Source organism: Pyrus communis, chromosome 16 (assembly GCF_041283825.1).
Source record: "Pyrus communis isolate YQ-2024b chromosome 16, ASM4128382v1, whole genome shotgun sequence".
NCBI lineage: Eukaryota > Viridiplantae > Streptophyta > Magnoliopsida > Rosales > Rosaceae > Pyrus > Pyrus communis.
Genome location: NC_142580.1, coordinates 14,612,616 through 14,640,537, shown reverse-complemented (window position 1 = coordinate 14,640,537; position 27,922 = coordinate 14,612,616). Strand labels below are relative to the sequence as shown.

Sequence of the window (27,922 nt, the reverse complement as noted above, 5' to 3'; positions counted from 1 at the left end):
AAGATTTCGTAACTAAGGTCATATCGTGGACCTCTAAGATATTGCTCTATCCCTAAAGGTAAAGACATAACCATTCGAGGATTTTGCCTTGTGCAGGTTCGATAAGCAACCAGCGTCAGCATAACAAACAAGGGAAACATCATTTCGAGGATCAGGGGGGTTAGATTCTCTCGAGATGCGTTGGGATTTGCCCTCATAGTACCTTCAGGTTATATCTTTAATACCAAATCAGTGGTTGCGTGTAGGTGCAGTGCTGCATCTTTACCAAGATCAACAGCAAAGGAGATGTCCTGTCTAAATACAATGAGCTACATATAACGAAGCGCAAAGTTGAACTTAGATATGGAATTTCGGATTCCATAACCTCTTCAAGAGTCTCATTTGCATATAACGTATGGACGATCAAATGTATACTCAAAGGTGACACAATCGGAGTGTAGTTCGACTGGTAGACCAAAATATCATCAGAACAATGCTTCAACTTTAGGTTAAGGCATAAACGAGTTTCCCAAGATCCTTGATCTCAAATTCCATCTTCAGGTGCAAGGCAGTTTTCTCAAGCTCTTACGGAGTCTCAGTGAGATTCGTGTCAACGACATAAACTGTAACTCTAGTAATTTGGAATAAGACTTCATAGTTTAACACGCAAGGGCATAAATAATTCATATCCCTGACTGATCACGGGTATACCACATCTGTCGGATTTTTCAATCCATAAGTGAACACCTCAAAGCAAGTTTAAGAGGGTGTTCTGCGGTTTTGGAACTATTTGAACTAGTCCATGTAATTCTTTGAGAAATTACATGTAAATCTCCGTATCTATATCCCCGTGGAGAAAACACTAACCATATTTCATAACGCTGTTATCAATCATATGACGTTTTGAGAGAAACCTTACGCCGTAAGGCGTGCATCATATCACACTATTTCATTCATCTCATAACGTTTCCTTTCCCACTTGTAACATAATAGGGTTACCTTGGGCAGTGTAGGAACAGCAGGTCTAATACACACTTTGGTAAGAAATTTGACCTGGATTGTAATTTTAGTTGTCCAATCAATTCTACGTTGCCACTTAATCAACGAAACACGGTTCGATATCGTCGCTTTTCATTTATGTCGGTAGCTACCATATAAGTGAAAACATCATCAATGATAATCTCATTTCAATTCCATTTAGCTCATCCAAACTAGTATACTAGACCAAGAACTTTAAGTCTCGGGAGAAATCCGGATGAATCTCATGAGATGGAAATGATTTGAGACAGCGATAAAGTTTAGAATCATTTTGTGCTTGCCTTCCTCTTCTAGGGAATTGAATCTTACAAACCGAGTGATCTTTCGTGCTGCAGGCCAAGACAAATTGATTGGCTATTTGCCGGTGTACCCGACCGTCTAACAGGGACGTCCAAATCGTCCAACAATAACGCATACCCTCCAGGGATGTTGACTCGACATCTGTTAAGTATGTCTATCCTTGCAGGCATGTTTACAGCTGGTATATGATCTCGTCACTTTAGCTAGATTAGAAGAATGCGTCTGGAGCAACGTTATGAAAACTAGAATTCATCCCACTTGCTTATCACACTTGTGCAATATGGGGATTGAGATGAGACATAGTGGGTAACATCCACGCAACTTCGCATGGTTCTACAGGAACGTTGACGTTCTTATCTCTCCCTAACAGCGGGGAGACTGTCTCATTAAAGTGACAACCCACATATGAGCGGTAAAGAGATCGCATGCAAGGGCTCTAAGAGAGCTAGTGTGAAGGAGAATTATGATCGACAAAAGATACACATCCTTCTTTGAGGACCCATAGTGGTACGTTGCGGCAGTGCAACTTGGCACATGGACTGCACACCCAAATGCATAAATACGAAAAATCATCAGGTTTATACCCAGTAACCAACTGTAACATCATATAGGTTGGGTGGCAATAGGCCTCAAGGCGGACCAACATAGTTGCGTATAAGATTGCATAGCCCTAGGTAAAAACTGAAAACTTGATATGTTTACCAAAATTCGGGCAATCATTTAAATTGCGCTTTATGATCACTAGGCTAGGCTCTTTGGGCTGAACATAGGAATTCAATGTTCAATTATAAACCCAAAATACATGCAATACTTTATCGAAAACCGTCGAAATAAACTCTCCGGCATTATCCAATCTCCTTGACCTTAAGGGATAAGTAGGGTGGTGAACCCTTAATCGGCCTTGAGGTTTAGTAGCAATGTGTGTGGACAAATATATGACCAGTTTGTCGATTCATCAACCAAAACCATAAGTATTTATATGGTCCGCATTTTGGTTGGATTAGTCCACATATATTCCCTTGAATCCACTGTGAACAGAGAGTCGTGTCATATCTTTGCGAGGAATGATATAGAAAATCAACTTCCCTAATGAGCATGCCTGGCAAAGTGTGCTTGTAAGCACAATATCCTTACTTCAGAGAAGGAGATGCGTTGTAGTATCATTGTTTGACCTAACTGTCCCAGAAGGTCATGCCAAAACAAGTAAACTGCTTAATCACTATGCTTCAGGCCAGCCACATGTGGTGTGTTCCCAGTTGGGAGACAACCCATTGGCCCTAAATCAAAGCTTCAGACTCATTCTTGGAGGTGGTGTAAAGATATTTCACCCTATTTTCTTCAGTGGTTTCATTTATGATCATTGCCATCTCGAATATCCTTAAAAACTCAACGTCAGGGAAAATTTAAGGTCCCTTAAATGGTAATGCAGTACATTCATACAATGAGGAGCGTGCCAATGCTCTTAATCAGGTTGAATAGACCTGAAGTCCTTGTTAGAGATGTGATTTAGGTGTAAAGTTAGTGTGCATAATACGCATTCATCCAGACAACTAACTTTCCCACATTCCAACCTAATCACGTGTTTAATTGAATCGGTCACATGTATTAAGAAACATGATTCAATTAACTCATATTCAAGGACAACATCAATAAGATTATCCATAAGTAAAACATGCACCAAACTTGAATCCAAGAGCAAAGAAAAATGTTCACAAAGTAAATGGTTTACTAAGGGGATTCGGCCAACAAGGTCATCCATGTCAAAATTCTGCTTTTCCAACGATGTTTGGTGGAGCAAAATTAGTCTCACATATAGACTACTAGAACGGTACTCCTTAACAACATTGGTAGTGGCACGAACAGGTGCATAACCAATGATCTATTCCATCAAGATGGAAATAGATTATGCAGGGTTAAGGTTTGGGAATACTATCCCTTATTCTTGAAGTTTTAGGTCTTAGGTGCCAAGGATCACAATTCGGGCATGATGCCACACCTTGGCAGGCCCTGATTCTACCATATGTTGTAAAAACAAACTCCAAATTGGATTGTGAGATAGCATGCCATTCGGTGTATCCCTGCCAAAGCAGTGCATCACCATTCGGTTAGGCTTTGACCAAACTGGGTCGAGCCATTCAGTAGACTCCAGCCGAACTAGGTCCATACATTTCTCTCACATTTGTGGTAGTAATCAGATTCGAGAATTTGCTAAACTTCCTCTTTCTACACTGCTGCTTCAGGGGTGAGTTAGAAACATGAAGAACGAGAAAAGTATTCTCTAGTCAAAATTCGATTGGATTTATAAACTTCAAAATTGTACTTATTTATGGACATAATCATGGTGTGCTTCAGGCAATGTCTTTCATGATTAAACGGTCCATAAAAGCAAGCCAAAGAGCCATGGAATCCTCGTTCATTAGGTATTTCCATTTGTAATGCTTCGGGCACAAGTCTTCGAATGAAGATCATGGCGGGGGCTTATTCAACTCTTCCTTGCCATTGTTGGCTACAATGGTTTCTCAGCTTCTTGATAGTCAAGTGGAGATTCACATCTTTGTACCTCACATGAAGTGGTTTCTATTAGAAACGTCCAAATCAGGAAAATCGAACTTGTTATGGTACGACAATCCACTGAACGGAGGGATAAGATTATGATTGGTGTTATGGGAAGGAAGCATCCATAAGCATCAAAGTTAGAACATTCGAGTTCTAAGACATGGTTTTCATGAAAAAACGTCGGGTTTTGATGGGTGTATTATTTTATGAAAACTTCGGGTTTCAAAGGCACTAAAGTTGAAACTACAGGTTCAATTTAGTTTATGAACGTTTAGTTCATAAAAGAGAGGGTTTTACAAGAACACAGAATGCAATATGCTGATTTAAGTGTAGTGGATTTGAGGTTATTCGGGAACTCAAGTGTGAGTGCTTCGGGACTACGAAAGGATGTCAACGGTTCAAAAAAAAGAAATAAAATATTGAATCGTTAATGTCCAAAAGTGATCTTCAGGTCAATAATTTTGGATTCATTATCAGATTAATGTACTGCATGTCACTTTAAATTAATTCAGTAGATCGAGACCAAACAGGGTCGATCGTAGAAGCAAAATAATTATAACATTCAGGTTAAAAATTATTTAAAATGTCAAAAAAATAGCATTGGTTTGAAAATAATGCAGCCTAACACACTTTGGTTGGCTGCAATACACGACCCTACAAAAATTGCAGGTCTTTTTAGCTCGGGTCATGGCTACATGTGGCAGCAAGTCGAGAGAGAGTAACACGTGTTGGTTGAGAGTGGGCTGGGGAAAAGCAGATGTGCAGCCCATCTTGCAATTTTGGGACGCGAGCTGTGTTGGAAAGAGCCCAATAGCCTCGTGCTGTTGGTATGTCACAGTGAAGCCCAGCACGTTTTGGCTTCAACTTCAATGCAGAACTAGCCCAACAAGTATAGGCGTGCTGGCTTGTGGGTTGAGAATTGTAGGCCATTAGAAGGAAACCCATGTCCAGGCCTGGTTCACACGCACATGCAGCAAGCCCAGATAGAGGCTGCTGATGTTAGACAGACGTCAGACTGACGTCATTGGTGACGCTGACAAGCTGCTGGCTTGGTTCATTGGCTTAGTGCTTTTCCCAAAGAATTTTTTTTTCTCAAAATCTAGGGTTTTGAAAAACTCTAATTGCTTCTATTTTCTTTCGATTCTTTGACTCACATATTCCACATAGCAAAAATTGCGTAATGCATGAAACAAATATATATATCGACAAATGAACGAAACATATACAATATATATATCGGAAGGTAAATATAAATGTAGGGGGGTTCATGCATCATGGGGAATGTTTTCATGCTTCATGGTCGTTTCAAATATCTTACTTTATTTTAAGCGTACCTGACTGGCAAAAAATGATAAAAGCTTTTGAATTTGTTGAAGATCCTTCTTGAAAAGTCGGAATTGCTTCTGCAATGCGTTGTATCACGTTCAACAAAGAAAAATTAAATTGAATCAATAGCATGTAGATCAATTCAAAATAATAAATTAATTAACCATGAAAAGGATGATTAAAATGTAATACTCCCCTGATTGAAGAATAAACTCTCTTTAGCGTAGCGTCAAGAGCATGCTGATAACGTGTTGTAGGCATAATTTACGGAACAATTATGGAGGTCAGAAAGAGAGATAGGGTGCAGCATAGAGAGAGAAGGAGAGAGATGGGTAATTGTGGGTGTGTGTTATTCCACGTGCCTTTATTTATAGTAGTAGGGAAGGTTAATTCCTTACCCTTTAGGATTACAACATTTAATAGGTAATCTACTCCTAATATGAATATAAGATACATTCCCATATCTACTAGGATTTACACAATCACATTCCTATTCCAATAAGACTACAACAACTTTTGAATTATAATTAAGAGTATTTCTAGTTTAAAAAGCATATGGAGTTTTAATAAAAAAAAATTTAAAAAAAAATTAATGTGCTTCTCACGATCGAAAGTGTTGTTGAATGCACTTTTTTTTTTTCCCCTAAAGATCCCTACTATCTCCTATTTTTTATGCTACCCTACATTCTTGACATTCTTGTTATTATCTTCTGTTGTAAAAGTTATATATTGTTCATATGGTCACAATGTGCATTTTTCGCCATTGAATGCAGCCCTAATTTTTTTTTTTCTTCAAAATGGAATTCTTTGTCAATACTAATGTTCTTCGCGATCACTTTGTTGATGGAATTGACAAATGAAATTGAGATTTCATCCTAAAATCATTTAACAATATAAAAAGTGACTCAACTCCTAATCGGTCTTTAAAAACTTTTATAATTTTCCATTGTAAATGGACCTAGATGTACACCTTTCATATTAAAATGTTGCTGGTGCCGCCATCATTGATTCAATACAAAAGTCTTCCCAATTCCAATTCTTTCTCTGGGATTTGATTCTTCCTCAGTGTAGCATCAGAATTTTTGCCTATGTACGTACCACTCAGGGGAGTGAGAAGAGAACAAACCAAAACCATACAAAGATAAGCATCTTCTCGATCGTACTTGCCACTTAAATAATATATCTTGTTCGTAGCAACATTGAAGATACAATGCTTGTGACTTCTAAGGACCTTCTACCATATCAAAAATAAAAATAAAAGAAAGAAGAAAAAAAAGGCAAAACGAAACAAGATTGGGAGAATATATTGCAAGTGCGCGAAACAAAATGAGTCCATAGAATTAGTCGGGTCATGCACAGTGTGAAGAAGACTCCTTCGAGAAGTGGCTGCTCAAAAGCAGACACAGGCCGCCCTTTGTTTGATTTCAAACAAGGCAAAGAGGCAATTTGCCTTTGATTAAATTGATGTTTCTGAATTCGCTTGTGCCTACTTGTTTCTCCATTAATTTGTTTGTCAGATTTTTCTGGGTATTGATATATTTCCTAGACTGACCAGGTACGCTCAAACAAGAAAATAAGCGTTTAAAATGTGTTGTAGGGAGCAAGAAAATGTTCATAAATACATGACTGTGTCAAAATCATACTTGTTCATGATCAAAAGTGTCATCGTGCAACGATTATGCTATTTTTCATTTCGATAGACGTATATATGTATAGTTAGTGGTGACATACGTAAGTTTACATCAATTGTAGTGTCATTATCATCTCAATATGTGATGTCTTGAATTTTTGTTTTTATAATTTTGTGATTTAGTATTGTCTTTTACCTGTGACTATGTGAGGTTTTTAAGTTTTTTGTTACGCTGTCGTACTAGCATGTAGTATTACAAGAAAATAGACAATACAAAATGAAGTGGAGTTGGCTCATGTGCGGGATTGGAAAAATCACTAGATCGAAAGTGATCCTTCAATGTGAGCTTGCTCCGGACTCATTTATAAAAAATAAAAAATAAAAAATCCTTCCTACAAAATATGGTTTTCATTGCTTCGCATAGGAAATGTTCTTGCAACAAATTAGCCAATTTAATCCTGATTAAAAGGGGTAAGAAGAAAGGCAGGCAAGAAATGCGTTTGATAGGCAATGATGCATGAGACCATGTGCAATTCTCTGGGTTAAAGCTTAAATTTTGGTAGCTGGGGAAGAAGACGGAGGTTTTACGCGAGGACGAGGGGGTTACGCATTGGCAGCCATAGAAATGAACTGAGAGCTGCATAAATTGTACGATTCCCAAAAGCCCTTCTCTCCCTTCATTTGGAGCGAACAGACCAAGTAAATGAAGAAAGTTGAGGATCTACCATAAAACCAATTGGTAATATAGGGAGTAGCTTAACCTCTTATAAGCTCATGCAAGGTCCCTTCTCCCATCAGTGTGGGACTCATTCTCAACACGCCCCCTCACGTGTGGCGAATTTTCAAGCCTAACACGTGGACAACATAACAGGATGACGTGGAGCACGTGTGGCCCTCCTCCCATCAATGTGGGACTCATTCTCAACACGCCCCCTCGCGTGTGGCGAATTTTCAAGCCTAACACGTGAACAACACAACAGGGTGACGTGGAGCGTATGTGGCCGTCTGGCTTTACACGTGAGACAACCGGCTCTGATACAATGAAGAAAGTTGAGGTTCCACCATAAAAACAATTGACAATATAGGGAGTAGCCCAACCTCCTATAAGCTCATGCAAAGTCTCTCCTCTCATCAATGTAAGACTCATTCTCAACAGTAAACAGGTCAAGGCTCATTGTAAGGATAAAATCAGAAAATCGTTTGCTTAGGCCAATCTTAGTGGGTAGTTTGATATTGGATTTTATTCTAACCATTAAATAAAATTGTTAAAATGGTTTTGGTTCAAATTTTTTAAACTAGTGGCTTCAGAGTACCAAATCTAAGAGGGTGAAGGTACGTCGTTTATGGTCCTAACTTGCAAATGACGTAAAGCCTTAAGAGAATAACTTACAGTCCTTTAACGAATAACATATCGAAAACCAAGGACTAAGAGAGATGTAATGGCAAGAGAAGAACAACGTATTAGTGATGGTGATCGAATCACCAAACTAAGACAGCGGGTTGAGACTTTAAAGGACTAATAAATTCTTCTTCCAAAGCTTTTTATCGAATGCGAGTTACCATAAATCACCTTCACCATCTCGAAACTGGTGCTTTGATACCACTTGATCCAAACTTCTAAGTGATTCAAGTGTGTATTCCTAATCTTTAGGAACAAAGAGTCACTACTTTCTTTTGAAACTGAGAAACTGAATGATTACTTTCATTAATTCTCAAATGAGTAATTAGAACATTATTTATGCATTACATTTCAATGCTTAACTACATAAAGGCAGACTGTTTCGACTACTAATATAATTTAGGGAAAACTTGATATAAGTCCAATTTTTTTAGCCAATAGTAGGAATACTCCAATTTATTAAAATAGGTCCAATTCCTTAAATTTAATTATTTAATTATCAATAATTATCTATTCAATGATAAGATTTATTATAAAAATCAAATTTCTTCATAATTATCTCTTTGATTATTATTATTATTTTTTTATTATTTCTTGTTCTTCCTCCTGCTTTAAACCCCATTTATAGATTTTATTTTTAATTTTTATAATCAACCTATATCACAGGTTAATTATTTTTATGTATCTATATGACAGATTCTTTTTTATAATTAACGTGTCACAAATTAATGTGTCTTGCTTATAGGTATATTATGTTTTTTTTCTACCTTTTAGTTAGGTTTCATATCTCACTTGTAGGTATAATATATATTCATAAATTTTTTACTTGAGTTAATTATTTTTATGTATCTATATAACAGATTCTTTTTTATAATCAACATGTTACAAATTAATGTGTCTTGCTTATAGGTATATTATGTTTTTTTACTACCTTTTAGTTATGTTTCATATCTCGCTTATATGTATAATATATATTCATATATTTGTTACTTGAGTTAAGGTAGAATGTTTTGTAGATAATTTATGTTAGTATATTAATTTTTGTTATTGTATGATATTAATTAGATTTTTTGGAGTTAAAAATGCATAATATTAGAAGATTTTTAATTGATTTTTAATATTTTAAAAAATTATAAAATGAGTATAAAAGAAATAAAAACATGTAATTAGATAACTGGATTCACTCCTAAAAATCATCTATGTTTTTAGACCTAGATCTAAAAGCCCCTATAATTTAACTGTATAATTAACTGATGATTAGGATATGAGCTGACAAAACTTGTATGCTTTGATAGGCTTTCTCCATTTCGTATTTAGTTTGTTAATTAGTCAATCTGTTAAATTATACTTCAAACCTATGAAGTTCATCCCAGACCTAGATGCTGAATTTTTATCAACATTTGACTCTGACCGTGCTCGGATGTACTCATGTAATTAACAATTTGAGTCAAATAGTTTTCAATAAATTAAACTTGGCTATACATGCTATTCATCACCCACAAATATAAATAAAAAGATAATGAAAATGCAGCAAGATTTTCACACCAGAACGAAGATGCTCAATTTTTGCCAATTTTCATTTGGACGGTTCAAATCACGTGTTGACACGTGCACAATATAGTGTTTCATCTTTTTTGTTTTATTTTTATTTTTTTGGTAAATGCCACTGTATAATGTTTTGTGGGGAAATGTAAGGTTCATTTGGATGGTTCAAAGCACATGTTGACACGTGCACAATATAGTGTTTCATCTCTTTTGTTTTATTTTTGTTTTTTTTTGGTAAATTGCCACTGTATAATGTTTTGTGGGGAAATGTAAGGAAAAACTACATAACCTCGTGCAGTCACGTGTTGCACTCAGATATATGCTTATATATATATATATATATATCTATATATATACATCCTCACGCGCACACACACACCAAGTTAATTGTTATCAAATATCAAACAATGTCTGCTTAATATGTCTACCAAAAAATATCAGATAAATTTTTCACTCACAAATATACATTAGTGTCCCTTCCATTTGGATATGTGCTTGTGACTATATTTCAGTACTTAAAGTAAACCAATATATATCAACTAGCAGAGTTTAGATAGAAAGAAAAAATAAGCACGATTTAATGTTGCTATCCCTAGCTTTTAGCCAGTTCCAAATTTCTGTACAAATAAGAACTCACATAGATGACCTGATCAATGTAGTTCTAAGAAAGTCGTAGGATGGATTGAGTGTAGCCGGACCCCTTAGTTTGAGCATGAAAGTATGAAACCATGAAAGTGTTGAATTACATTGGTTGTTAGAGTCTTCTTTTTTAATCCACTATGTTCAAACTCCTCCTCATTCTCCCTTGAATATTTATCATTTGTTAAAAAAAATATGAAACCATTTTATTTGAACAGTCTGAGTCAACAGACAACCAAGTAGACTTCTCTCGCAGAAAACATCAAGATTTATCACATCTCCTGACGTCTATTACTCACTCTCCAAGAAAACTGTTTTTATCAACAGCTGTTGCCATCTTCCAAGTTCCATTCCATGTGTTCAACTTCTCAATTATGTTCCCAGTTTCATTTTTAATTAATTCGTACAAAATATACATTTTATTATTTTCTGCAGAACTCCATTGCTACTAGGCAGGTAGATTTGTTTTTGTTTATTAGAAATATCGTAGAATACATTTTACGTATGCTTCATACCAATTTGTTTATACCAACAATATGATCAATTAATCATATCCAAAGGGCCACGCAATATATATGCATGATTAGCAATAAAAGGAAGTCAATATATATTCAGGATACTAAGAACTGCATATTTGAATCGGAAGTCAATGGTCACAAATATGATAAGGTGTTTAGGTAAGAAATGAACTGCATTTCTACAGTATATATTTAATTGGTAGCATACTTAACATTGTTTAATGGTCAAACCTATGCATGCATACTTGCAGACCAAGTTAGACATGGTTGCTTGAACTTTGATGAACTCATTTTAGATAAGTTAAAAGAATTGAAAAACAAAAGATGTGAAAGTTGTAATTTATTAAGGGTAATGTTAAGGAGATTAAATTTGTAGATAAATAATGCGTCACTAATAAGAAATAAGCATGTTAATTAACATTTAAATAATAATTCAATTATCAACTTTCATGTCGTTTAGTTCCCAAAATTTAGTCTACAAATTTAATCTATCTCTAACATTACCCATAATATATAAGATGACTAGCTATTATATGAGAAACACTCACACACACATGCACATATATATAGTACTTGTAAACTCTGGTATAATTCACACCAACAAATAAATGGGCTAATTTATGCCTACTCTTCTCTTTACAAACTTTTGCTGATTCTTTCGTTTCTTCTTTCAATTTTTTTTATTACCTCGGCTTACAGGTGTGCCTTACCTTTTTTATTTGTAGTTTTCTGCTGATATTATGTTATGTACATTCATACTTTCGTTAGGCTTTGTGAAAATCCTTTGAAGAACCATGCAACCCCTAAGACGTGGTATTCGCCCTAAGTGAAATTAAAACTATCAATCACAAGAAGTAATACTCAATCCCCCGGTGGTATTCTGACCGAATTGCATCCAATTAATTATCTAAACATCCTAATGGTAGCTAAGCACTAAGATATAGAGACAGTTTAAACACAGTGATTAATAATTCAAAGTATGCATGCATAATATCATAAGCAATTAAATAAAGACTACATATTCATGCTAAGACTCAAGGCATTACCCTAGCAAATAGAAATTAGTTACGAACAACCATAAAACAAAATTTTTTTTATTGAAATAGAAAAAGGATAGAAAACAACTTGAAATACAAATGGTCAAAATACAAATCGTCAAAGCCTAGCTAAGTTCTCCAAAGTGATGCCCCCTTCCATAACCTAATGGCTAAATAGCCTTATTTTTACTACTAGAAAATAAAACTAGGAAACATAATAGAATAATATAACTAGAAAATAAAAGGTTTCCTATTTAAACTGAGGTTCGGATTTCTCAGAAAATAAGACTTTTGACCGACCAAATCAACTCCGATTTGGTCCCAAAATGTCTCTTTTTAAAGCTTGAAACGTCCCTATGAATCCTCAAAAGGAATCTTCCTCAAAATATGCCATCTTGACTTCCAAAATACCTAAAACGTCCAGAAACGTCAATCTAGGAAAGCTGTGTTGGACCTTCTTTTCTTCACCACAGTCAAACAGCTTGGTAGAAAAATCTGGAATTTTGACACAATCATCTTGAAAGACTCACGAACATCCTCCAATTTGAATCACTCCAAAATTCATCCGTTTGATCACATTTTGCTTAAGAGGAAATCAAATGTTGTACATTGAACATACATAATAGAGTATCAAAATTCTATCAAAATAACCAATAAATTAATAATAAGATTAGGGTAAAATATATAGTATAATATGAACTCATCAACCGTCATCCAGCTCACTTAACCAGGAAATATTACATGCTTCTTGGCCACAGCTGATTAAATAAAGAGATAGACTTTTAGATTTTAGCTCGTAGCTTTTGGCTTTTAGATTTCTATTTAAAACATTAGGTGATGATCGTGATCCTGATAAGAACAAAAAGATGGTCTTATTCAGAAAATTTGAAGACCAAGTTTGGGAAGTTTTTCTTCGGCAAAGGCCTCAACCTTTGGCTACGAAGACGCACCTTTGGATGAAAAAAAATACATAACTACTATTCTACCTAAATGATAAAATCTTTGTCATGCAAGTACAGGGAGGTGTCGGTTCTTTTTTTTTTTTTTTTTTTTTTTTTTTTTTTTTTCCTTCTTCGTCTGTTCTTGGTATGGACTCTGGATTTAACTTCTCCATGAAAAATAGCTTTATAATTGGGACCTACTGGATTTATACCTAAAAGTGTAGGCTACTATACTACTTTTGGTACATAGATTTTGAAATTGGTATAGCGGGTCGAACACTACTGTACAATGTGGATGCAAAACTTAGACACGCATGGGACATTGGAATCTACCTACTTTGGATTAATCAAATTCAATGGTGGGTGGGTTGCATGTGGGTGTGAGACTTTCTGTTCTATGATTGATTATGATTGTGAATGGACGACCATGTTGAAAGTCAAGGTTCTTTTCTTATCTTGTTTAAAAATATCATTACTAATCCACACGGTGGAGAAAATTTTTATGGGCACCACTTGGTTCCTTTTACAAATCACTATCAGATACAGAAGTAAAAATAACTGATGGAAATTACTAAAAAAAAAAAAAAACAATTTTTAATATACACATTTAGACCTGTGATTTGTAATCGATAAGAACTAGTTCATAACATATGGATTCGAGTATTTTTCATTTTAAATTATAATATGTGATGTGTCTTTCAAATTGTCACATAATATTATTATTTCACGTGTTATAATATATACTACAAAAAAAAAAAAAAACTAATTATGCACGTATAATAAATAAATAACACATAAGAAAGCGTGACTATCACTGAAAAATGTCTAACCTTCGAAGTTTCAAAGCCAATTAAGTAGAAGGAAGTGCATGATCCTCTCATTATTGACTTGTTTGGTGTTAATGTACTTTAAGATTAATGGGTTTATCTTAATAAATTTTGGGTTGGTCGGAAACCAAGCAAATAATAATTCTTGCATATATAAAATGCACAGCCATGATGAAGAGCTGTCCATTTCTACACAACCTAACGAGTAATGCTAGTTAGATTAAATTTGTAAACTAAATTTATAAATTAAATAATGTGTCATTGATAAAAAAAATAAACACGTTAATCAACACTCAAGTAATAGTTCAATCATCAACTTTCATGTCACTTAGTTTACAAAATTTTGTTACGCATTTAGTCTTCCTAGCATTACTCTTTGATATATAACATTGTATATCTATACCATATGTATCTGTAACATAAATTTTAAAATAATAACGTACATATATCGAGACACTTAAGCAATTTTTCTAGCCAAACTTCTCGTGGGAAGGCAAGAGAAACTCCCCAACTACGCGTAGGTACTCACAGTCCGAGTCCTCTCAACTCCGAGTCTCCCCAACCTTAAAAAGAAAAAGTTGGGCAGAGAGCACATTTTCATTGAATTGCAGGTTACTTCCATGTCCCTCATCATTTATTTCCACCTGGTTTTCCTCTTTTTCTCTCATCTCATTACTTCTAGCTCATTCTTCCATTTTACTTTAAACCCACCTTTCTTCCAACCTTCATCAACTCAAAAACTGAAAAACAATATATGGGTTTTCTAGATCTTTGGAAATCTCACTTCTTGTGAGTTTCATGTTTTTTTTTTTTTTTTTTTTTTTTTTTTTTGTGTATTTTTCTTGTATTGGAGGAGTGGTTTTGAACTCGGGACATCAGGTGCGAGGGTGAAATTTTTTATTTTTTATTTTTTGTTCCTGTATAAGTTTCAAGGTTTAAGAAAAAACCCCATTTATTTTATTGTTCATACCCTCATTTTTTTTTCATGGATCTTGGAAGCAAAAGCTATTTGATCCATGTGTCACAAGCTCTTCCTCCATCAACAACTCCAGGAAGCTCCATTTTTGGAACTCCGATTCACCATTCCGACACAAGCTTCCCCATTATAGCAGTTGCCGGAATAGGAATTGTAGCCACAGCTTTCTTGCTCGTCAGCTACTACATCTTTGTTATCAAATGCTGCCTCAACTGGCACCGTGTCGACATCCTCAGGCGATTCTCATTGTCGCGCAATAGGCGGGACGAAGACCAGCTCATGGTCTACTCCCCCCGTGTAGAGACCCGGGGGCTCGACGAAGCAGTGATCAGATCAATCCCATTGTTGCAATTCAAGAAAGATGGAAATTACATAGGATTGGGAGAGGGAAGCTTTTGCGAGTGTGCGGTTTGCTTGAATGAGTTTCAAGAAGACGAGAAGCTTCGAATCATACCGAATTGCAGCCATGTTTTCCACATTGATTGTATTGATGTTTGGCTTCAAAGCAATGCCAATTGCCCACTTTGTAGAACAAGCATTTCAACCACACCCAGATTTCCTTTTGATCGAACTGTCGCTCCAAGCTCTTCGCCCCAAGATCCAAGTCCTTACGCAGGTAGCCTCAGTGGAGGCGATGAAGACTACGTGGTTATTGAATTGAGCAACGACAACACGATGGATCAAGCAATGCTTGGAAGACAAGGAAGATCGAATTCCGGGGAGTTATCACTATCAGTAAGATCTATTAGTCCTTCACCTAGGAAATTGGAACACAGAGTTTTGCCCAAGAAATTTGAGAGAAAATTTCACAACATGATTACAAGCATGGGGGATGAATGCATTGATATCAGAGGGAAAGATGATCAGTTTTCAATCCAACCAATAAGGAGGTCTTTCTCAATGGACTCATCAGCTGATAGGCAGCTTTATTTGGCAGTTCAAGCAGCAATGCAGCAGCAAAGGCAAATCAGTGAGGTCAGTCCCACTGAAGGTTGCAGTAATGGTAGGGTTAGAAGATCTTTCTTTTCTTTTGGTAATGGTAGGGGATCTAGAAATGCAATTCTACCTGTTTATTTGGAGCCATAAGACAAATTTTTTGTTTGGACTTCTGCAAGTTTTTAGTGTTTTTGTGAGATAGAAATTTTAGATGTACTATTGGGAGGTTACATGATTTCTTAATGTTACATAGCCACATTCAATTGAAATTTGAAAGCATGGCTTTACTTTACATTCTTTTTCCTTTTTTGTCCCATTGGGGCTTTTTCATATTAATAATACTACGTTAGTTAAAATTTTCACGGCAACATTTCGAAGAGATGCAAAAAAAATTCCCCCTGATCAAAGTGTTGCGGATGACTTAGAAGGCATTATTATTGGCATCATTGCTAAATCACCACTTTATATTTTCTAATTTTTTCAAAAGACCTTTTCCCACCTAATTGAATTGAATACTTGGGAGGCTCATTGTTGTTAATAGAGATAGACAGACCAACCTCAAGAATAAAATTATTTTAGTGGAAAGAAAGAGGAATTTAGGATGGGGGAGGCCCCCTTTGTGTAGACCAACAAGCAGAATCCAAAGATTACAAAGCGTGTGAAAAGGGGGAAGGTCCCTTCCATTGATTAAGTTGGCAGAGATAAATGGGTCCTCTTTATTCAAATTGCAAACAATCATAAGATGAAGTGCCTTCCTGTGTGATGACCAATAATGCTAATGCTGGTACAAGGAAGCTATATGCTTTGTTATTATCTTATGTGTATGGTTGGTGTGAGGTTCTTTCCCTGATCATGTCTACAATTTTCCAGTCTGGAAGATTAACCTACTTACCTATAATCTCAATCATGCACATAGGGTGTTAATATAATTAGGTAGTAAAGTCTACTCTTTTTTTTTTTTTTTTTTTTCTAGCCACTGGATTAAATAAATGAAAGGAAAATTAATGAACAAGAGTTCTTACACATTAATTTAGTCTTGGATAAGAATCAACAATGCACTAGAACGCGCTTGTCGACGATCCACATTCATGTTTAGTAATGTCTATTGTTTTAGTTTTATTTATCTGATAATCAACAATAATAAAAGATATTTGAAAAGTTAAAAATAGTGTAAAAAATCAATCCATTTTTTAGTCTGCAAGAAATAATATACAAGAGTCCATCTACTTAAAAAAAAAAAATTGTTCATTTGTCCTGAATTACTATTTTTATTCTCCCTTCAGACAGTGCATTTTCTTTTCTTTACATTACAATCAATAGTCGGTAGAGCAGGCAAATCTTCTGTCAAAATCTTGCTTAGTTGGAAATATTCTGCGAGACTGGTTAAGATGTCAAAACAGCTTTCATACCTCAGTTTTCACTGGCTTCGAGATATGCTCAAAATTTCCATAACGCAGTACTTTTGAGTTGCCACTTCGGATTATACACACTGTTGTCTTGACTCTCATAGGAGGAGGAGGAGGAGTCATGTAACAAAGAGTAGCTGTGTGTGATAACATTGACGTGCGGTCAACACTTTGATGAGAGCCATGGTCTCTGTGTCAGGTGGTTTGGATGTGAGAGTGCTCTTGAAATCCTTGATCAAGGCATGTGGTACGAGGCATGCTTGGTGGACTCTCATTTATATGTTGGATTTCACACTTTTGTTATCTATACTGCAAATTTTTATCACAAATAATCTCTAAAATTGAGGCATCATCAAGATGATATCTGAAATTAAAAATCAATCAAATTAATCCTTGAAAATAGAAAATTAATATAGTCATTGCATCACAATTCTATAAAAAAATTCTGTTATATGTTGATGTGACACATAAATGAGTTCCACAAGTTTTTCTTTATCACAAATGGTTCCTAAATTGACCCACACTATCAAGATGGTCTCTGAAATTGAAAAGCGATAAATGTAATCCTAGAATAGATGTTTCCAACCAATGTGGTCCTTCCATTGTAATACTGTAAAAAAAAATTGCTATATACTAATGTGGCACATAAATATTATTTGTTGAAGCAAATTGAACTAGCATGAGCATGACATGACTAACATAGACACAAAACAAATAATGTCGACCAAGAGAGACTTTTTCAGTGTTTATGTTCGATATACCATGTGTCATAATATAAATGAAGAAGAGTTTTTTTTTTTTTTTTTTTTTTTTCCAAGTGTCCTTGAGGGGTGCAAGTTGGATTGAAAATTCCAATCCGAACCAAAAATTTTCATTCCAAGTCTGAACATTTCCTATTGAAAAATTCTGAAAATTTTGGATGGCAATTGGAATGTACCTATCTGATCCGAAATTCAGAAATTCAGATCTAAAATTTCTCAAACTTGGTACTATAAACGAAACCATGCGTATTCTTATTTTATCACATTTATTATTATATTTAGATATGCTTATTTCGTATTTTGTTTATTTAATCATACTATTAAAAATGAAGAGTATAGTCATGCTAACTATTTTAACTTGTCTAATATGATTTATTTCATACGCACACGTAAGGCCTTCCACAGTGATTTAAGCAAGTGTGATACCATATCTAGGAATCAGACGCCCTGAATTTGATTTCTATAACATTACTACTACACCAGTGTGAGTTCAATGTATTGGTATCACACTCATGAGTTTGATATAGTGAACTTATGAGTTCAAAATTTTCAGCTCACTTAGAAGTGTGATTCCTTGATGAGTTCAATATATTGGTAATGACACTCACTTTTTCCACCCTACTATCTTGTGGAAAGCCTAACAAGCAACAATGTACAAATATCGCAGAAATTTAGAATAAATATTAAATGGTGGATACATAAAAGTTTAAAATTTTTCAAAGTCTTGCAAAATTGAGGAGATCTGAATTATATTCTGAAATTCCGAGATAAAATTGATTCCGAATTTCCAATAAATTTTGGTAATCTAATATTCCAATATTGGAACAAATATTTGATTCCGAAACTTTTTTAGATTGGCATTGGAATGCTTATTTCCTATCCAATCTAATCGAAAGTCACCCCTGTATCTCTCCACTTGTATCTTAAAATATGGTGTACCCCATATTTTGGGTACACTAAAAAATTTCTCGTCAACCATTATGATAAAATTAAGGAAACATTTTGGCTCGCCACTACTCTTAAAACATGACATGCTAAAAAAATGGCAATTTTCAAAAAGATGATGTTATCCACACACTCATTTGTACCTAACACACTCCTTGTTATTCACACACTCATATGTACCTAACACAATCCTTGTTAATTTTTGGTATTGATCTTCTTCAATTCATTTTATTCGACTTCTAAACATTAAGAGAGTATGTAAGAAGTAAAAATGAGTGTGTGAATAACACCACCGTTTTCAAAATTTCCTATTGGCAAGTAGTTTTCCACTTGTCATCAAATTGTGAAAAAGAAGAGAAAAGAAATAGGGTAAATTACGTAAAACTACCTCAACTATAGGTCAAACTACAATCGCATACTTTATGTTATTCCTAAACCGTGAAAAATATTAATATTAATAAAAAAATTAAAAAATATTTTTTTAATTCGGGGCTTGAGACTAGGGATGGGCAACGATTATGACGGACGGGTAACCGCGGTTATTTATCCATAACCATTTATTCTCGTACCCGCATAACCGTTTACTCGTTGGGTAATTGCCTAAACGGTTATAACCATACCCATAACCGTTTATAAACGGCTTACCATACCCATAACCGCATACCCATTTAACCGTTACCATTTAGTACCCGTTTACCCATTTATCTTTTTTTAACCCGTTTATCCTTTCTTTTTTACCATTTACTCATTTCACACCTGTCTACATGTTTTTTTTAACAACTTGAAAATTAAAAAAGAAAAATTTGTCATAATTTTCTTTTTCTAACAATTAAACACCGTTATAGGTATATTCATCATATTTTTCCATATTTTAATTTTTTAAGTCCCTATACCATTCTAATAATTGAAATAATAGTTTGCTAATGATATTTTTAACGGTTATCAATGAAAGTAATATAAAATTTGCTAGATATTATTAGGTTACGAAAACTGTTAAAGGATAGTATTATTGGGTTATTTAACTCAGAGTGTAAAGTACTAACATAATATACATATATAATGGACCATGAAATTTGAAGTGGTTAAGGAAAATTATATTATATTAGCTACAGAAATCATGCACTATAGTCAATAGCATTGATCTAAGTTTTGTCCAATAGGGAACATGATTTGTGTTAATTTTACATATATAAAATACACGGGTAAATGGTTACCCGTTTAGAACCGCAGTTAATACTCATAACCACCCATTTAAATTTTATGGGTAAACAGTTATACCCATAACCGTTTATTTATCTAAACGGTTACCTATAATTGTAACCGTGAAATTTAAATGGACGAGTAACCGCGGTTACCCATAATTGATGGGGTATTTGCCCATCCCCACTTGAGACTGCTAGAGAAGGGTGCCCGCTTGTCGAGAAGCAAAACTTGACGCTGATGACGAGATCCCGCCATTGGAAGCAGTATAGAACCCTAAATTGAAGTGAAGCGAGGAGAGAGAAGAGAAGCGTGGAGAGCGAAAGAGGGAGAAAGGGAGGAGTCTCCCCAATGTCGTTTGTGAGAAAAAACACAACCCAGATACAAACCCTACATTGAAGTAATTTTTGAAAAATCGAGTAAATCAAAGAGTTAAATGAGAAGGTGGACTTTGGGACTGGAGGGTTTCTGGTGCGAAGGCATTTAAATCCTGCTGGTGGATCGTAATCTCACTCTCACAGGTCATCCGTAGCAACTCCATCTTTGTTCACATGAACTCATATGGTCAGCCACCAGCTGAGTACACGAACCCAAACCACCTTCATTCTTCCGTTAATTTCGTCGCCGCCAATTGGGTCTTTCTTGTTTTCGATTCCCCGCAACTTTGCTATTCTGAATCGTGATTCACAATCCTCTGAATTCAATTGCCGACGTTGGCAATGATGAGCTTGGTCTCGAGATCTGCGGGCGGAAGGCAACTCGTGGAGCTTGCCCGTGCAACTCGAGAAGCTTGTACCTCTTCACCTCCATCAGTCTTAAGGCCCACAAATAAAAAAAATTATTTTTTCAATTTTTTTTTAACAATTTTCAGTTTTTCATTAATATTAATATTTTTTTGGGTTTAAGAATATTAGTATTAATAAATTAAGAATCTTTTATTAATATTTTAATTCAGTTGGGCAAGAATGGACTTATTCTTACCACATCATTATTTAACAGTCAAATTAACAAAAAATTTAATGAAAGTCTAACATTACAAGGAATTAATAAATTGAAGTATGTCATTACAATATTTAAAACATGAAATCATGGTTCGACATGTAATTAAGGTAGTTGTGTATAATTTACCAAAGAAATATAAAATTAGAGCTCACATTAAGTAAAGTCGGGGCAGCATTTCTCTCCTCCTCCCCACTATTCTCTCGCCGGATTATTATCCAATCCCAATCGCCATTACCATCTCAGTGCCACTCCCACCGGATACCATGAAGATGATGGTGCCATTAAAGCGCGTCAACGACTACGCCGTCAAAATCCGATCAAACCAGACAAGCCAAGCCAAGCCATTCCAAATCCAGTTCTTGTTTCGTTTCAGAATCATGTAATTCTAATCCAACAGTTTCAATACTTCCATTCCACAGAGCAGCGTGGAGACCCAGAACGTGAAGATGTCGATGAACCCCTTCTGCGAGATTGCTGTGGAAGAGGCCCTCCGGACTAAAGAATCCGGGGCGGCGTCGAAGGTGGTGGCCATCTCCATGGGACTAAAACAGTGCGTAGATACGCTCAGGACATGACTGGCTATGGGCGCCGATAGGGGGATTCATGTGGAGATTGATGGCCCTCTCTACCCCTTATCCATTGCTAAGCTTCTGAGACCTCTCGTGAAGGTTGAGAAGCCTGGGCTTCTTATCCTGGGCAAACAGGTTAAATGTAAATTTCTTTTAGTTTTTAATGAGTTTAAAGATTTGGGTTTTGTGTGGGAGAACGTCGTGCTCCTTTGCATCCAAGTTGGAATCCCCATTCCCGTAGTCTAGATTAGATTAATTAGAATATTGCTCGAAAAATTAAAAGAGATATTGGGTTTTGTGGCTTTGCATTGTTGGTATTGGTTTGAAGAAGTGAAAATTTGATCTTTTATGCATAAGTGAATGCTTGTGTAGGCTATCGATGATGATTGCAATCAAACGGGGCAAATGGTGGCAGGGTTGCTGAACTGGCCTCAGGGGACGTTTGCTTCAAAGGTTAGTTTTTTATCTCTTCATTCATTCAGCTAGAGAAGAAATCTACTTGCTTTGATTTTGTATACTTTGGTTTCACGCTTCCTTGATTTTCTTTTGTTTGACATAATTAAACTATTGAGGAATATATTAAGGTTTCAAATGTAGGTGAATATGAGACAAATTTTGAAGTGTAGATTTTGTTTTGGGGGCTTTTAATCGATTAATAGAAAATTCAATCTGTTTAGACTCTGAGTTAATAGTTGGTTGATATGAGTTTGTTGATGCTACATATTATCGGTTTCTAATTTGCCTTTTGTTCTTAAGGGTGAGCAAAGGTTTTGTTTTGCAATCCATTAAATTGTAGTTGGTGAGAAGCTCCACCCCATTTCTTAGTTTCATAGTTTAGTATCATGCAGCAGAGAGACCTCTGAAGAAGTTAATACCCTCAAAAGTTGAGGTTAGGGAGGTGTTGGTCTCTCTATGCTTTCCAAATACATATGTTCTATAGATATCCCAATTGACCAGGATACGTATGGCTTCTGAGGGTCCTTATCGTATGGGCAATAACAAGTGGATATTCTGTTTTGCAAAACATTTTTGCGTTGGTCAAGGTGAGTGTTAAAAGCATAGCAGGAGTGCCACAAGGCCAAATTGCGGATAAAAGGTTCTAAAAGTGAAACAAGATTGTAAAGAACGTTAGTTAAGGTGGCAAGAGTATGGTTAGAGACATATATACTGATGTTGTCACATGTTATTCATCTTGAGTCTTGACAATCTGAGGATGTAGTTTCTCTCACTCAATATGCTTATTTCAAATTTCTTTCCTTCTAGGCTAGTCTTTGATTAAATTCACTAAGGTTTGACGACATATTGGATCAGAGACTCTCAGTGTTTGAAGTACTGGGTGATGGGGGATCTGTTTTTACTAAAATCTATTTCTTCTATCCTTCATCTTTAAATCCCTGGTATTCCTAAATTGCATTTCTTTTCTTAAGGAATAAAGGCTTATTTTTTCTTTCTCTTTACTCTATCTTAAAGATATTATTTTTTTAGCCCAAACAAGGTTATCCTCCTTCTGTTGTATAAAAGAGATTGTTCTTCTTATAATTTCGTATTCCTGAGAATGTTTGTCCCTTTAAAGTGTATCCATGTATACTATTGTACATGCTTTGTAAAAATCTCTGTGTTTGTCTTTACTGTTACTTATTTGCACGTGTTAAACTGTCTCTTCGACTTCACATTTAGTTTAGCGAAAAATGAGATGTATTGATAGTATTTTGTGCTATTCTGATTTTCATACATTATGAATTTATTCCCTTGACTGAATGTTTCCAGTAGGTTGTGCTGGATAAGGAGAAGCAGGTAGTGACAGTGGACCGAGAGGTGGATGGTGGTCTCGAGACTCTGTGTCTAGATTTTCCAGCAGTGATCATGTAAGTATAAGATCTTCTTGCATATTCCCGTGTGGACACCTGGGACTTTTAGATGAATCTCTTTTTGCCTTCACTTGAATTTTGCCATATGTTTAGGGAATGGGAACATAAATTTATTTACTTTGATAGGACCAATTAGGAAATTGAAACAGCTTTCAAACTTCATTAACCCAACTTATTTACTTTATTAAAAAAACTTCCAAATTATTTTCTGAATTGGGGAGTGGTTCAATTTGAAGTTAGCGTTCGTGATTTCTATTATAAATAAATGACCATATCGTTTTTTTTCTTTGTATTTAACTGGAGAAACAGTTGCCACTTCCACAGCGTTTTAAATTTCAAAAATACTAATGGGCAATCATGTCTTTACATATCTAAGTAGTCCTATTTTCTCAATTATCCTTTAGAAGTTAACAAGCATCCACTTTTCTGTGTGTGGTTCTATGCTGAAATTGAAATTGGAATTGGAATAATGTCTAAGTATGAAGAGATAGTCATGCTTCATCTCTCAGTCTCTGTTCTTCCTTCACCCCCACCCCCCCCCCCCCCCCCCCGGCGCGCGGGGGCAACCAAAAAAAAAAAAGAAAACAAAAAACAAAAAACTCTTTACACAAATTATCACATGATATTTAGACCAGTTAGCTTTTCAAAATAATATAATCTTTACACAAGTTAGATCAAACAGCTTCAATAGGTAAGATTATATATTTTATATGTGCAATTCTGTTTCATTCAATTTTTCGCAATAAAGTTTATTGGGAAGATATGAAAGACAGGTTTTAGAGTTGTCAGTATCCTTGATTATCGAAAACCAGAAAGAAACTAAAAAGATGAAAAGTCCTTTTGTTGAACTGTGCAATGTCTCCTTTTGGCCTCAAACTTTCCTTAGTCTGCCCCCTTAGGGCCTTCATAAATTCAATTCTTCGTCCCCCTTGTTGTGGAGTAATTTTTCAAGGAGCCGGGAACTCCGCATAAGCATTGATAGCTGCTGGTGGGAGAGTTCTCTATCCTCACCCATATGCCAGAATAGTTGAAAGGCTACCCTACTGTTCAGCAGAAGATGGACGGGCTGTGCCATTCTCAAACCATTTAGCTAGGGGCGTCACAGCTGCACCGTGCTTATTTATTCACACAGAGGATTATGTGGATGGAGAAATATGATCAAATTGATAGAGTTGAACGGTTCAGACGTAGATTAGTTTTCCCCGTAACTTTGTTTAGTTATGACATTTCCACTCGCGTAGATACCAGAATGCAGTTTATTTACTTATTTATTTATTCTGGTTACGTCTTCGGCCTAAACGCAAAGTACTAGACACAAATTAACTTGGGTCTGGTAGTGCCAATCCAATCATCATGAAGATTACCCACGCTACTGGTATAACCCAACTTAACTAATAAATATGCAGCGAAAATTTCTTTTCAACGAACAACCGCCTACGGACAAACAATTGAACCCAGTGATGATACCAATCAAAGGATAATAGTTAAATCAACAGCTTGAAATATCTCACTGGAACAGTTTGAACTAATGTTAACCTTAAAACCCACCAGCCAACCACCATTGTAATCCTGGATTTGTCCTTCAGCACCTAGAACCATCGGCCCCTTACCTAGCCTAGGACAGTCCACATTCAGCTTCAAGTAACCCTAAGGGAAGGGGCTTCCCAAGCCAATAAAGCTTGGGCACGTAAAGGTCTGCAAATAAGGACCTGGTTAGCCTTGAACCAGTCCAAGGGTACAGTTGCCTGTTCTTTAGGAATTCGACAATTAAATGATATGGATCATATTGCGTCTTGAGAGATGAATGAGTGTCAAAATGACAAAATTTTGATGATATTTTAAGTACACTTGTGAGGATGGAAATATATTTTGAAGGTTTCAACTTTATTATTTCATATTAGAATATTTGAGATATCAATTAGAGTAATGGACTGAAATCCAGCGAAAACATCAGCACATACATCACGATAGATGCTTGTCTAAACCTGATTTTCTGGTGGAAGATGTAGACTAACACTTGTTTCTGTGACCGTCTTGCAGCACTGGTTTGAGGTTAAACCAACCGAGGTATGCAACAATCCCAAGCATAATGAAAGCGAAATCGAAGGTCATAACGAAGTACACTCCACAGGATCTGAATGTGGAAATCAAATCCGATTTAGAACAGGTTCAAGTCGCTGAACCTCCCACGAGAAGAGCAGGGGTCCTCGTTTCTTCTGTGGACGCGCTAATTGACAAGCTTAAGAATGAAGCCCATGTCATTTAATTTTTCTGTCAGTACTTCGCTTCAAAGCTTTGCGCTGATCAAGCTACTGCTTCAGACTAAAGGTAAGCGCCATTATATGGGAATTCAAAGATTGACAAGTTTCAACTGCGATAGTGATCACCCGTTTAATAATGTATTTATTTATTTTTTATAATTTTAATCCAAAGCTTAATAAGTTCTTAATCATCATACGACCTACCGAAAATGACGGCATTTGAGAGCATCTATACGTCGTTGCGGAGAATATACTTTGGAATTATATTTATATGTTCTTCAGGTGAGTCACTGTTGATAAAGAAGTTAAAGATTTGTAGTGATGCTTTGTGCTGCTACCTGAAGAGCTTTATCTTTTGAATGGATGATGAAAGAAAATTGTGGAAGACGTAAATTGCAGATTAACCAATCATTTGGCAAATTAAATCGATATTTTACTAGGTTGTTCTTTGAGTTATTCTTGATCCATTGTGATCTTTTAGCACGTTATGTTTCGAGAGTTGTTATTGTCACTTTGAAAAAGTCGTCATTTATTCTTTGAAGTGCGATTTCTATCTTTTGTTGTTACGAAAAATGCATGGAGTGATTTTTGGAATGCTAAGAATCGTTAATTTTGATGTTTGATTCGTGCGAGGTTAAAAATAATGATTTGACGTGGAGCTTGATGTTCAAGTAGTCGCCAACATTTCCTCTTACACTCGAGCTTGCAGTTCGAATTCCTTTTTCCCCGCTAGCTTCCTTTGCAAGGAAAAAACCCGTTACATATATATATATATATATATATATATATATATATATATATATATATATATATATATATATATATAGCGTTCTAGTAATAGCTGGTCATTTGATGTACACCCTGATAAAATTATCGTTTGATGAAAAGATGTCACGCCTTACGAGTTCACTCATATATATAGCATTTTGTAAACTAAATTTTAGAATTTTTAGTACCAAAATCAATTTTTAAGGGGGTTCTCATTTTCATGTAAATATAAAGACTGATTGTGGGTCCCATTTTACATCAAATTTTAAACAATTTGAATTGTTTATTTTAAGTTTGCATTCATAGATTTTCTAATAAAAAAATTAATTTAATCCAAACCTTTGAAGCATTTATTTTGAACTTAATTAAATATCTCAAATATTTTTAATTTGATGAATATTTTGCAAGAATATTTTAAAATAAACATTTTGTTGTAGGCCTAATTAACTGAGCGATCTAATGAATAGAGAGAGAGGGGGGGCCGGCGGCAACAAGAGAGAAAGAGAGAGATTTAATTCTCAGATGTGTCTTGTACCATCCCCTTATGCCTTTATTTATAGTAGCAGGAAGGGTAGAATCCTTACCCTTATAAGGTTACATCTCTTAATAGGTAATCAACTCCTAATAGGTAACTACAAGATACTCCTAGATATACTAGGATTTACACAATCACATTCCTAATCCGATAGGACTGCAACAGACCCCCTTGAGTGTGTAAATACTCAAACAAAACGTCGCATCATATCTTCAGCAGATGAGGTAGAACAGTTGATGAAGTCATCGGCATAAAGGGTGAATGCGAGTCTCAAACACAAGTAAGTATGCATTGGTAGTAAAACTCACAAAATCTCACTATGGTAAAACCCAAGGCATAGGGAAACCCATAGATTAAGGAGAAAAGTGAGAAGTATGCATAATGTCTAAAACAAACGTCAAAGAGGACGAAAGTAGTGAACTCAATGGAGTATGATCATCCCAGGATGTGTGCCTCGTTAAAACCTTGTTAGGTAGCAAAAACCCAGTGGGAAAAATGCTCCTAATCGTAGGAAAAAGAGTACATTAAGATCAAGTGAGTATGCTTCAGGATACTCCGCCTGAGTTAGACATAACTTACAAATAAGACTACAAATGATTCAATTCAGATAATTTACGCATACCAATTCCTTGGACGAGCTTCTGAAAAGTAGACTTGGGCAGTGACTTTGTGAAGAGGTCAGCCAGGTTGTCCTGGGAACAGATTTGCTTGACTTCAATGTTTTAATGCTATTGTTGTTAGTGAGAGTAAAAGAACTTCGACGTTATGTGCTTGGTGTTGTCTCCCTTGATGTATCCCTTCTTTAACTGCTCGATGCATGCTGCATTGTCTTCAAAGATCGTCGTAGGAAGGTCAACGACGGAAGTAGGACCACTAGTGCTTCGAATATGTTCCATAACTGCTCTCATCCAAAAGCACATTTGCGAGGCTTCATGCAGGGTGAAAATCTCAGCATGGTTC

General features: G+C 35.6%; 1 protein-coding gene and 1 pseudogene across 2 annotated transcripts; both read left to right on the top strand.

Annotated features, from left to right (window-relative positions):
• Window positions 1–13,006: 13,006 nt before the first annotated feature.
• Window positions 13,007–15,939, top strand: LOC137733040 (RING-H2 finger protein ATL16). Its single transcript, XM_068472268.2, has one exon. It carries the CDS (start codon window positions 14,721–14,723, stop codon window positions 15,795–15,797), a length of 1,077 nt encoding a protein of 358 aa, XP_068328369.2. The 5' UTR covers window positions 13,007–14,720; the 3' UTR covers window positions 15,798–15,939.
• A 5,406-nt stretch (window positions 15,940–21,345) lies between these two features.
• LOC137732272 (electron transfer flavoprotein subunit beta, mitochondrial-like) lies at window positions 21,346–25,996 on the top strand (annotated as a pseudogene). Its single transcript, XR_015957433.1, has 4 exons — window positions 21,346–21,665; window positions 21,903–21,983; window positions 23,301–23,395; window positions 25,439–25,996. The product of XR_015957433.1 is annotated as an electron transfer flavoprotein subunit beta, mitochondrial-like (transcript).
• The last annotated feature ends 1,926 nt before the right edge of the window (window positions 25,997–27,922 follow it).

Coding starts and splice junctions, on each gene's coding strand:
- LOC137733040 (XM_068472268.2), top strand. CDS start 14,721: ATGGATCTTGGAAGCAAAAGCTATTTGATCCATGTGTCACAAGCTCTT.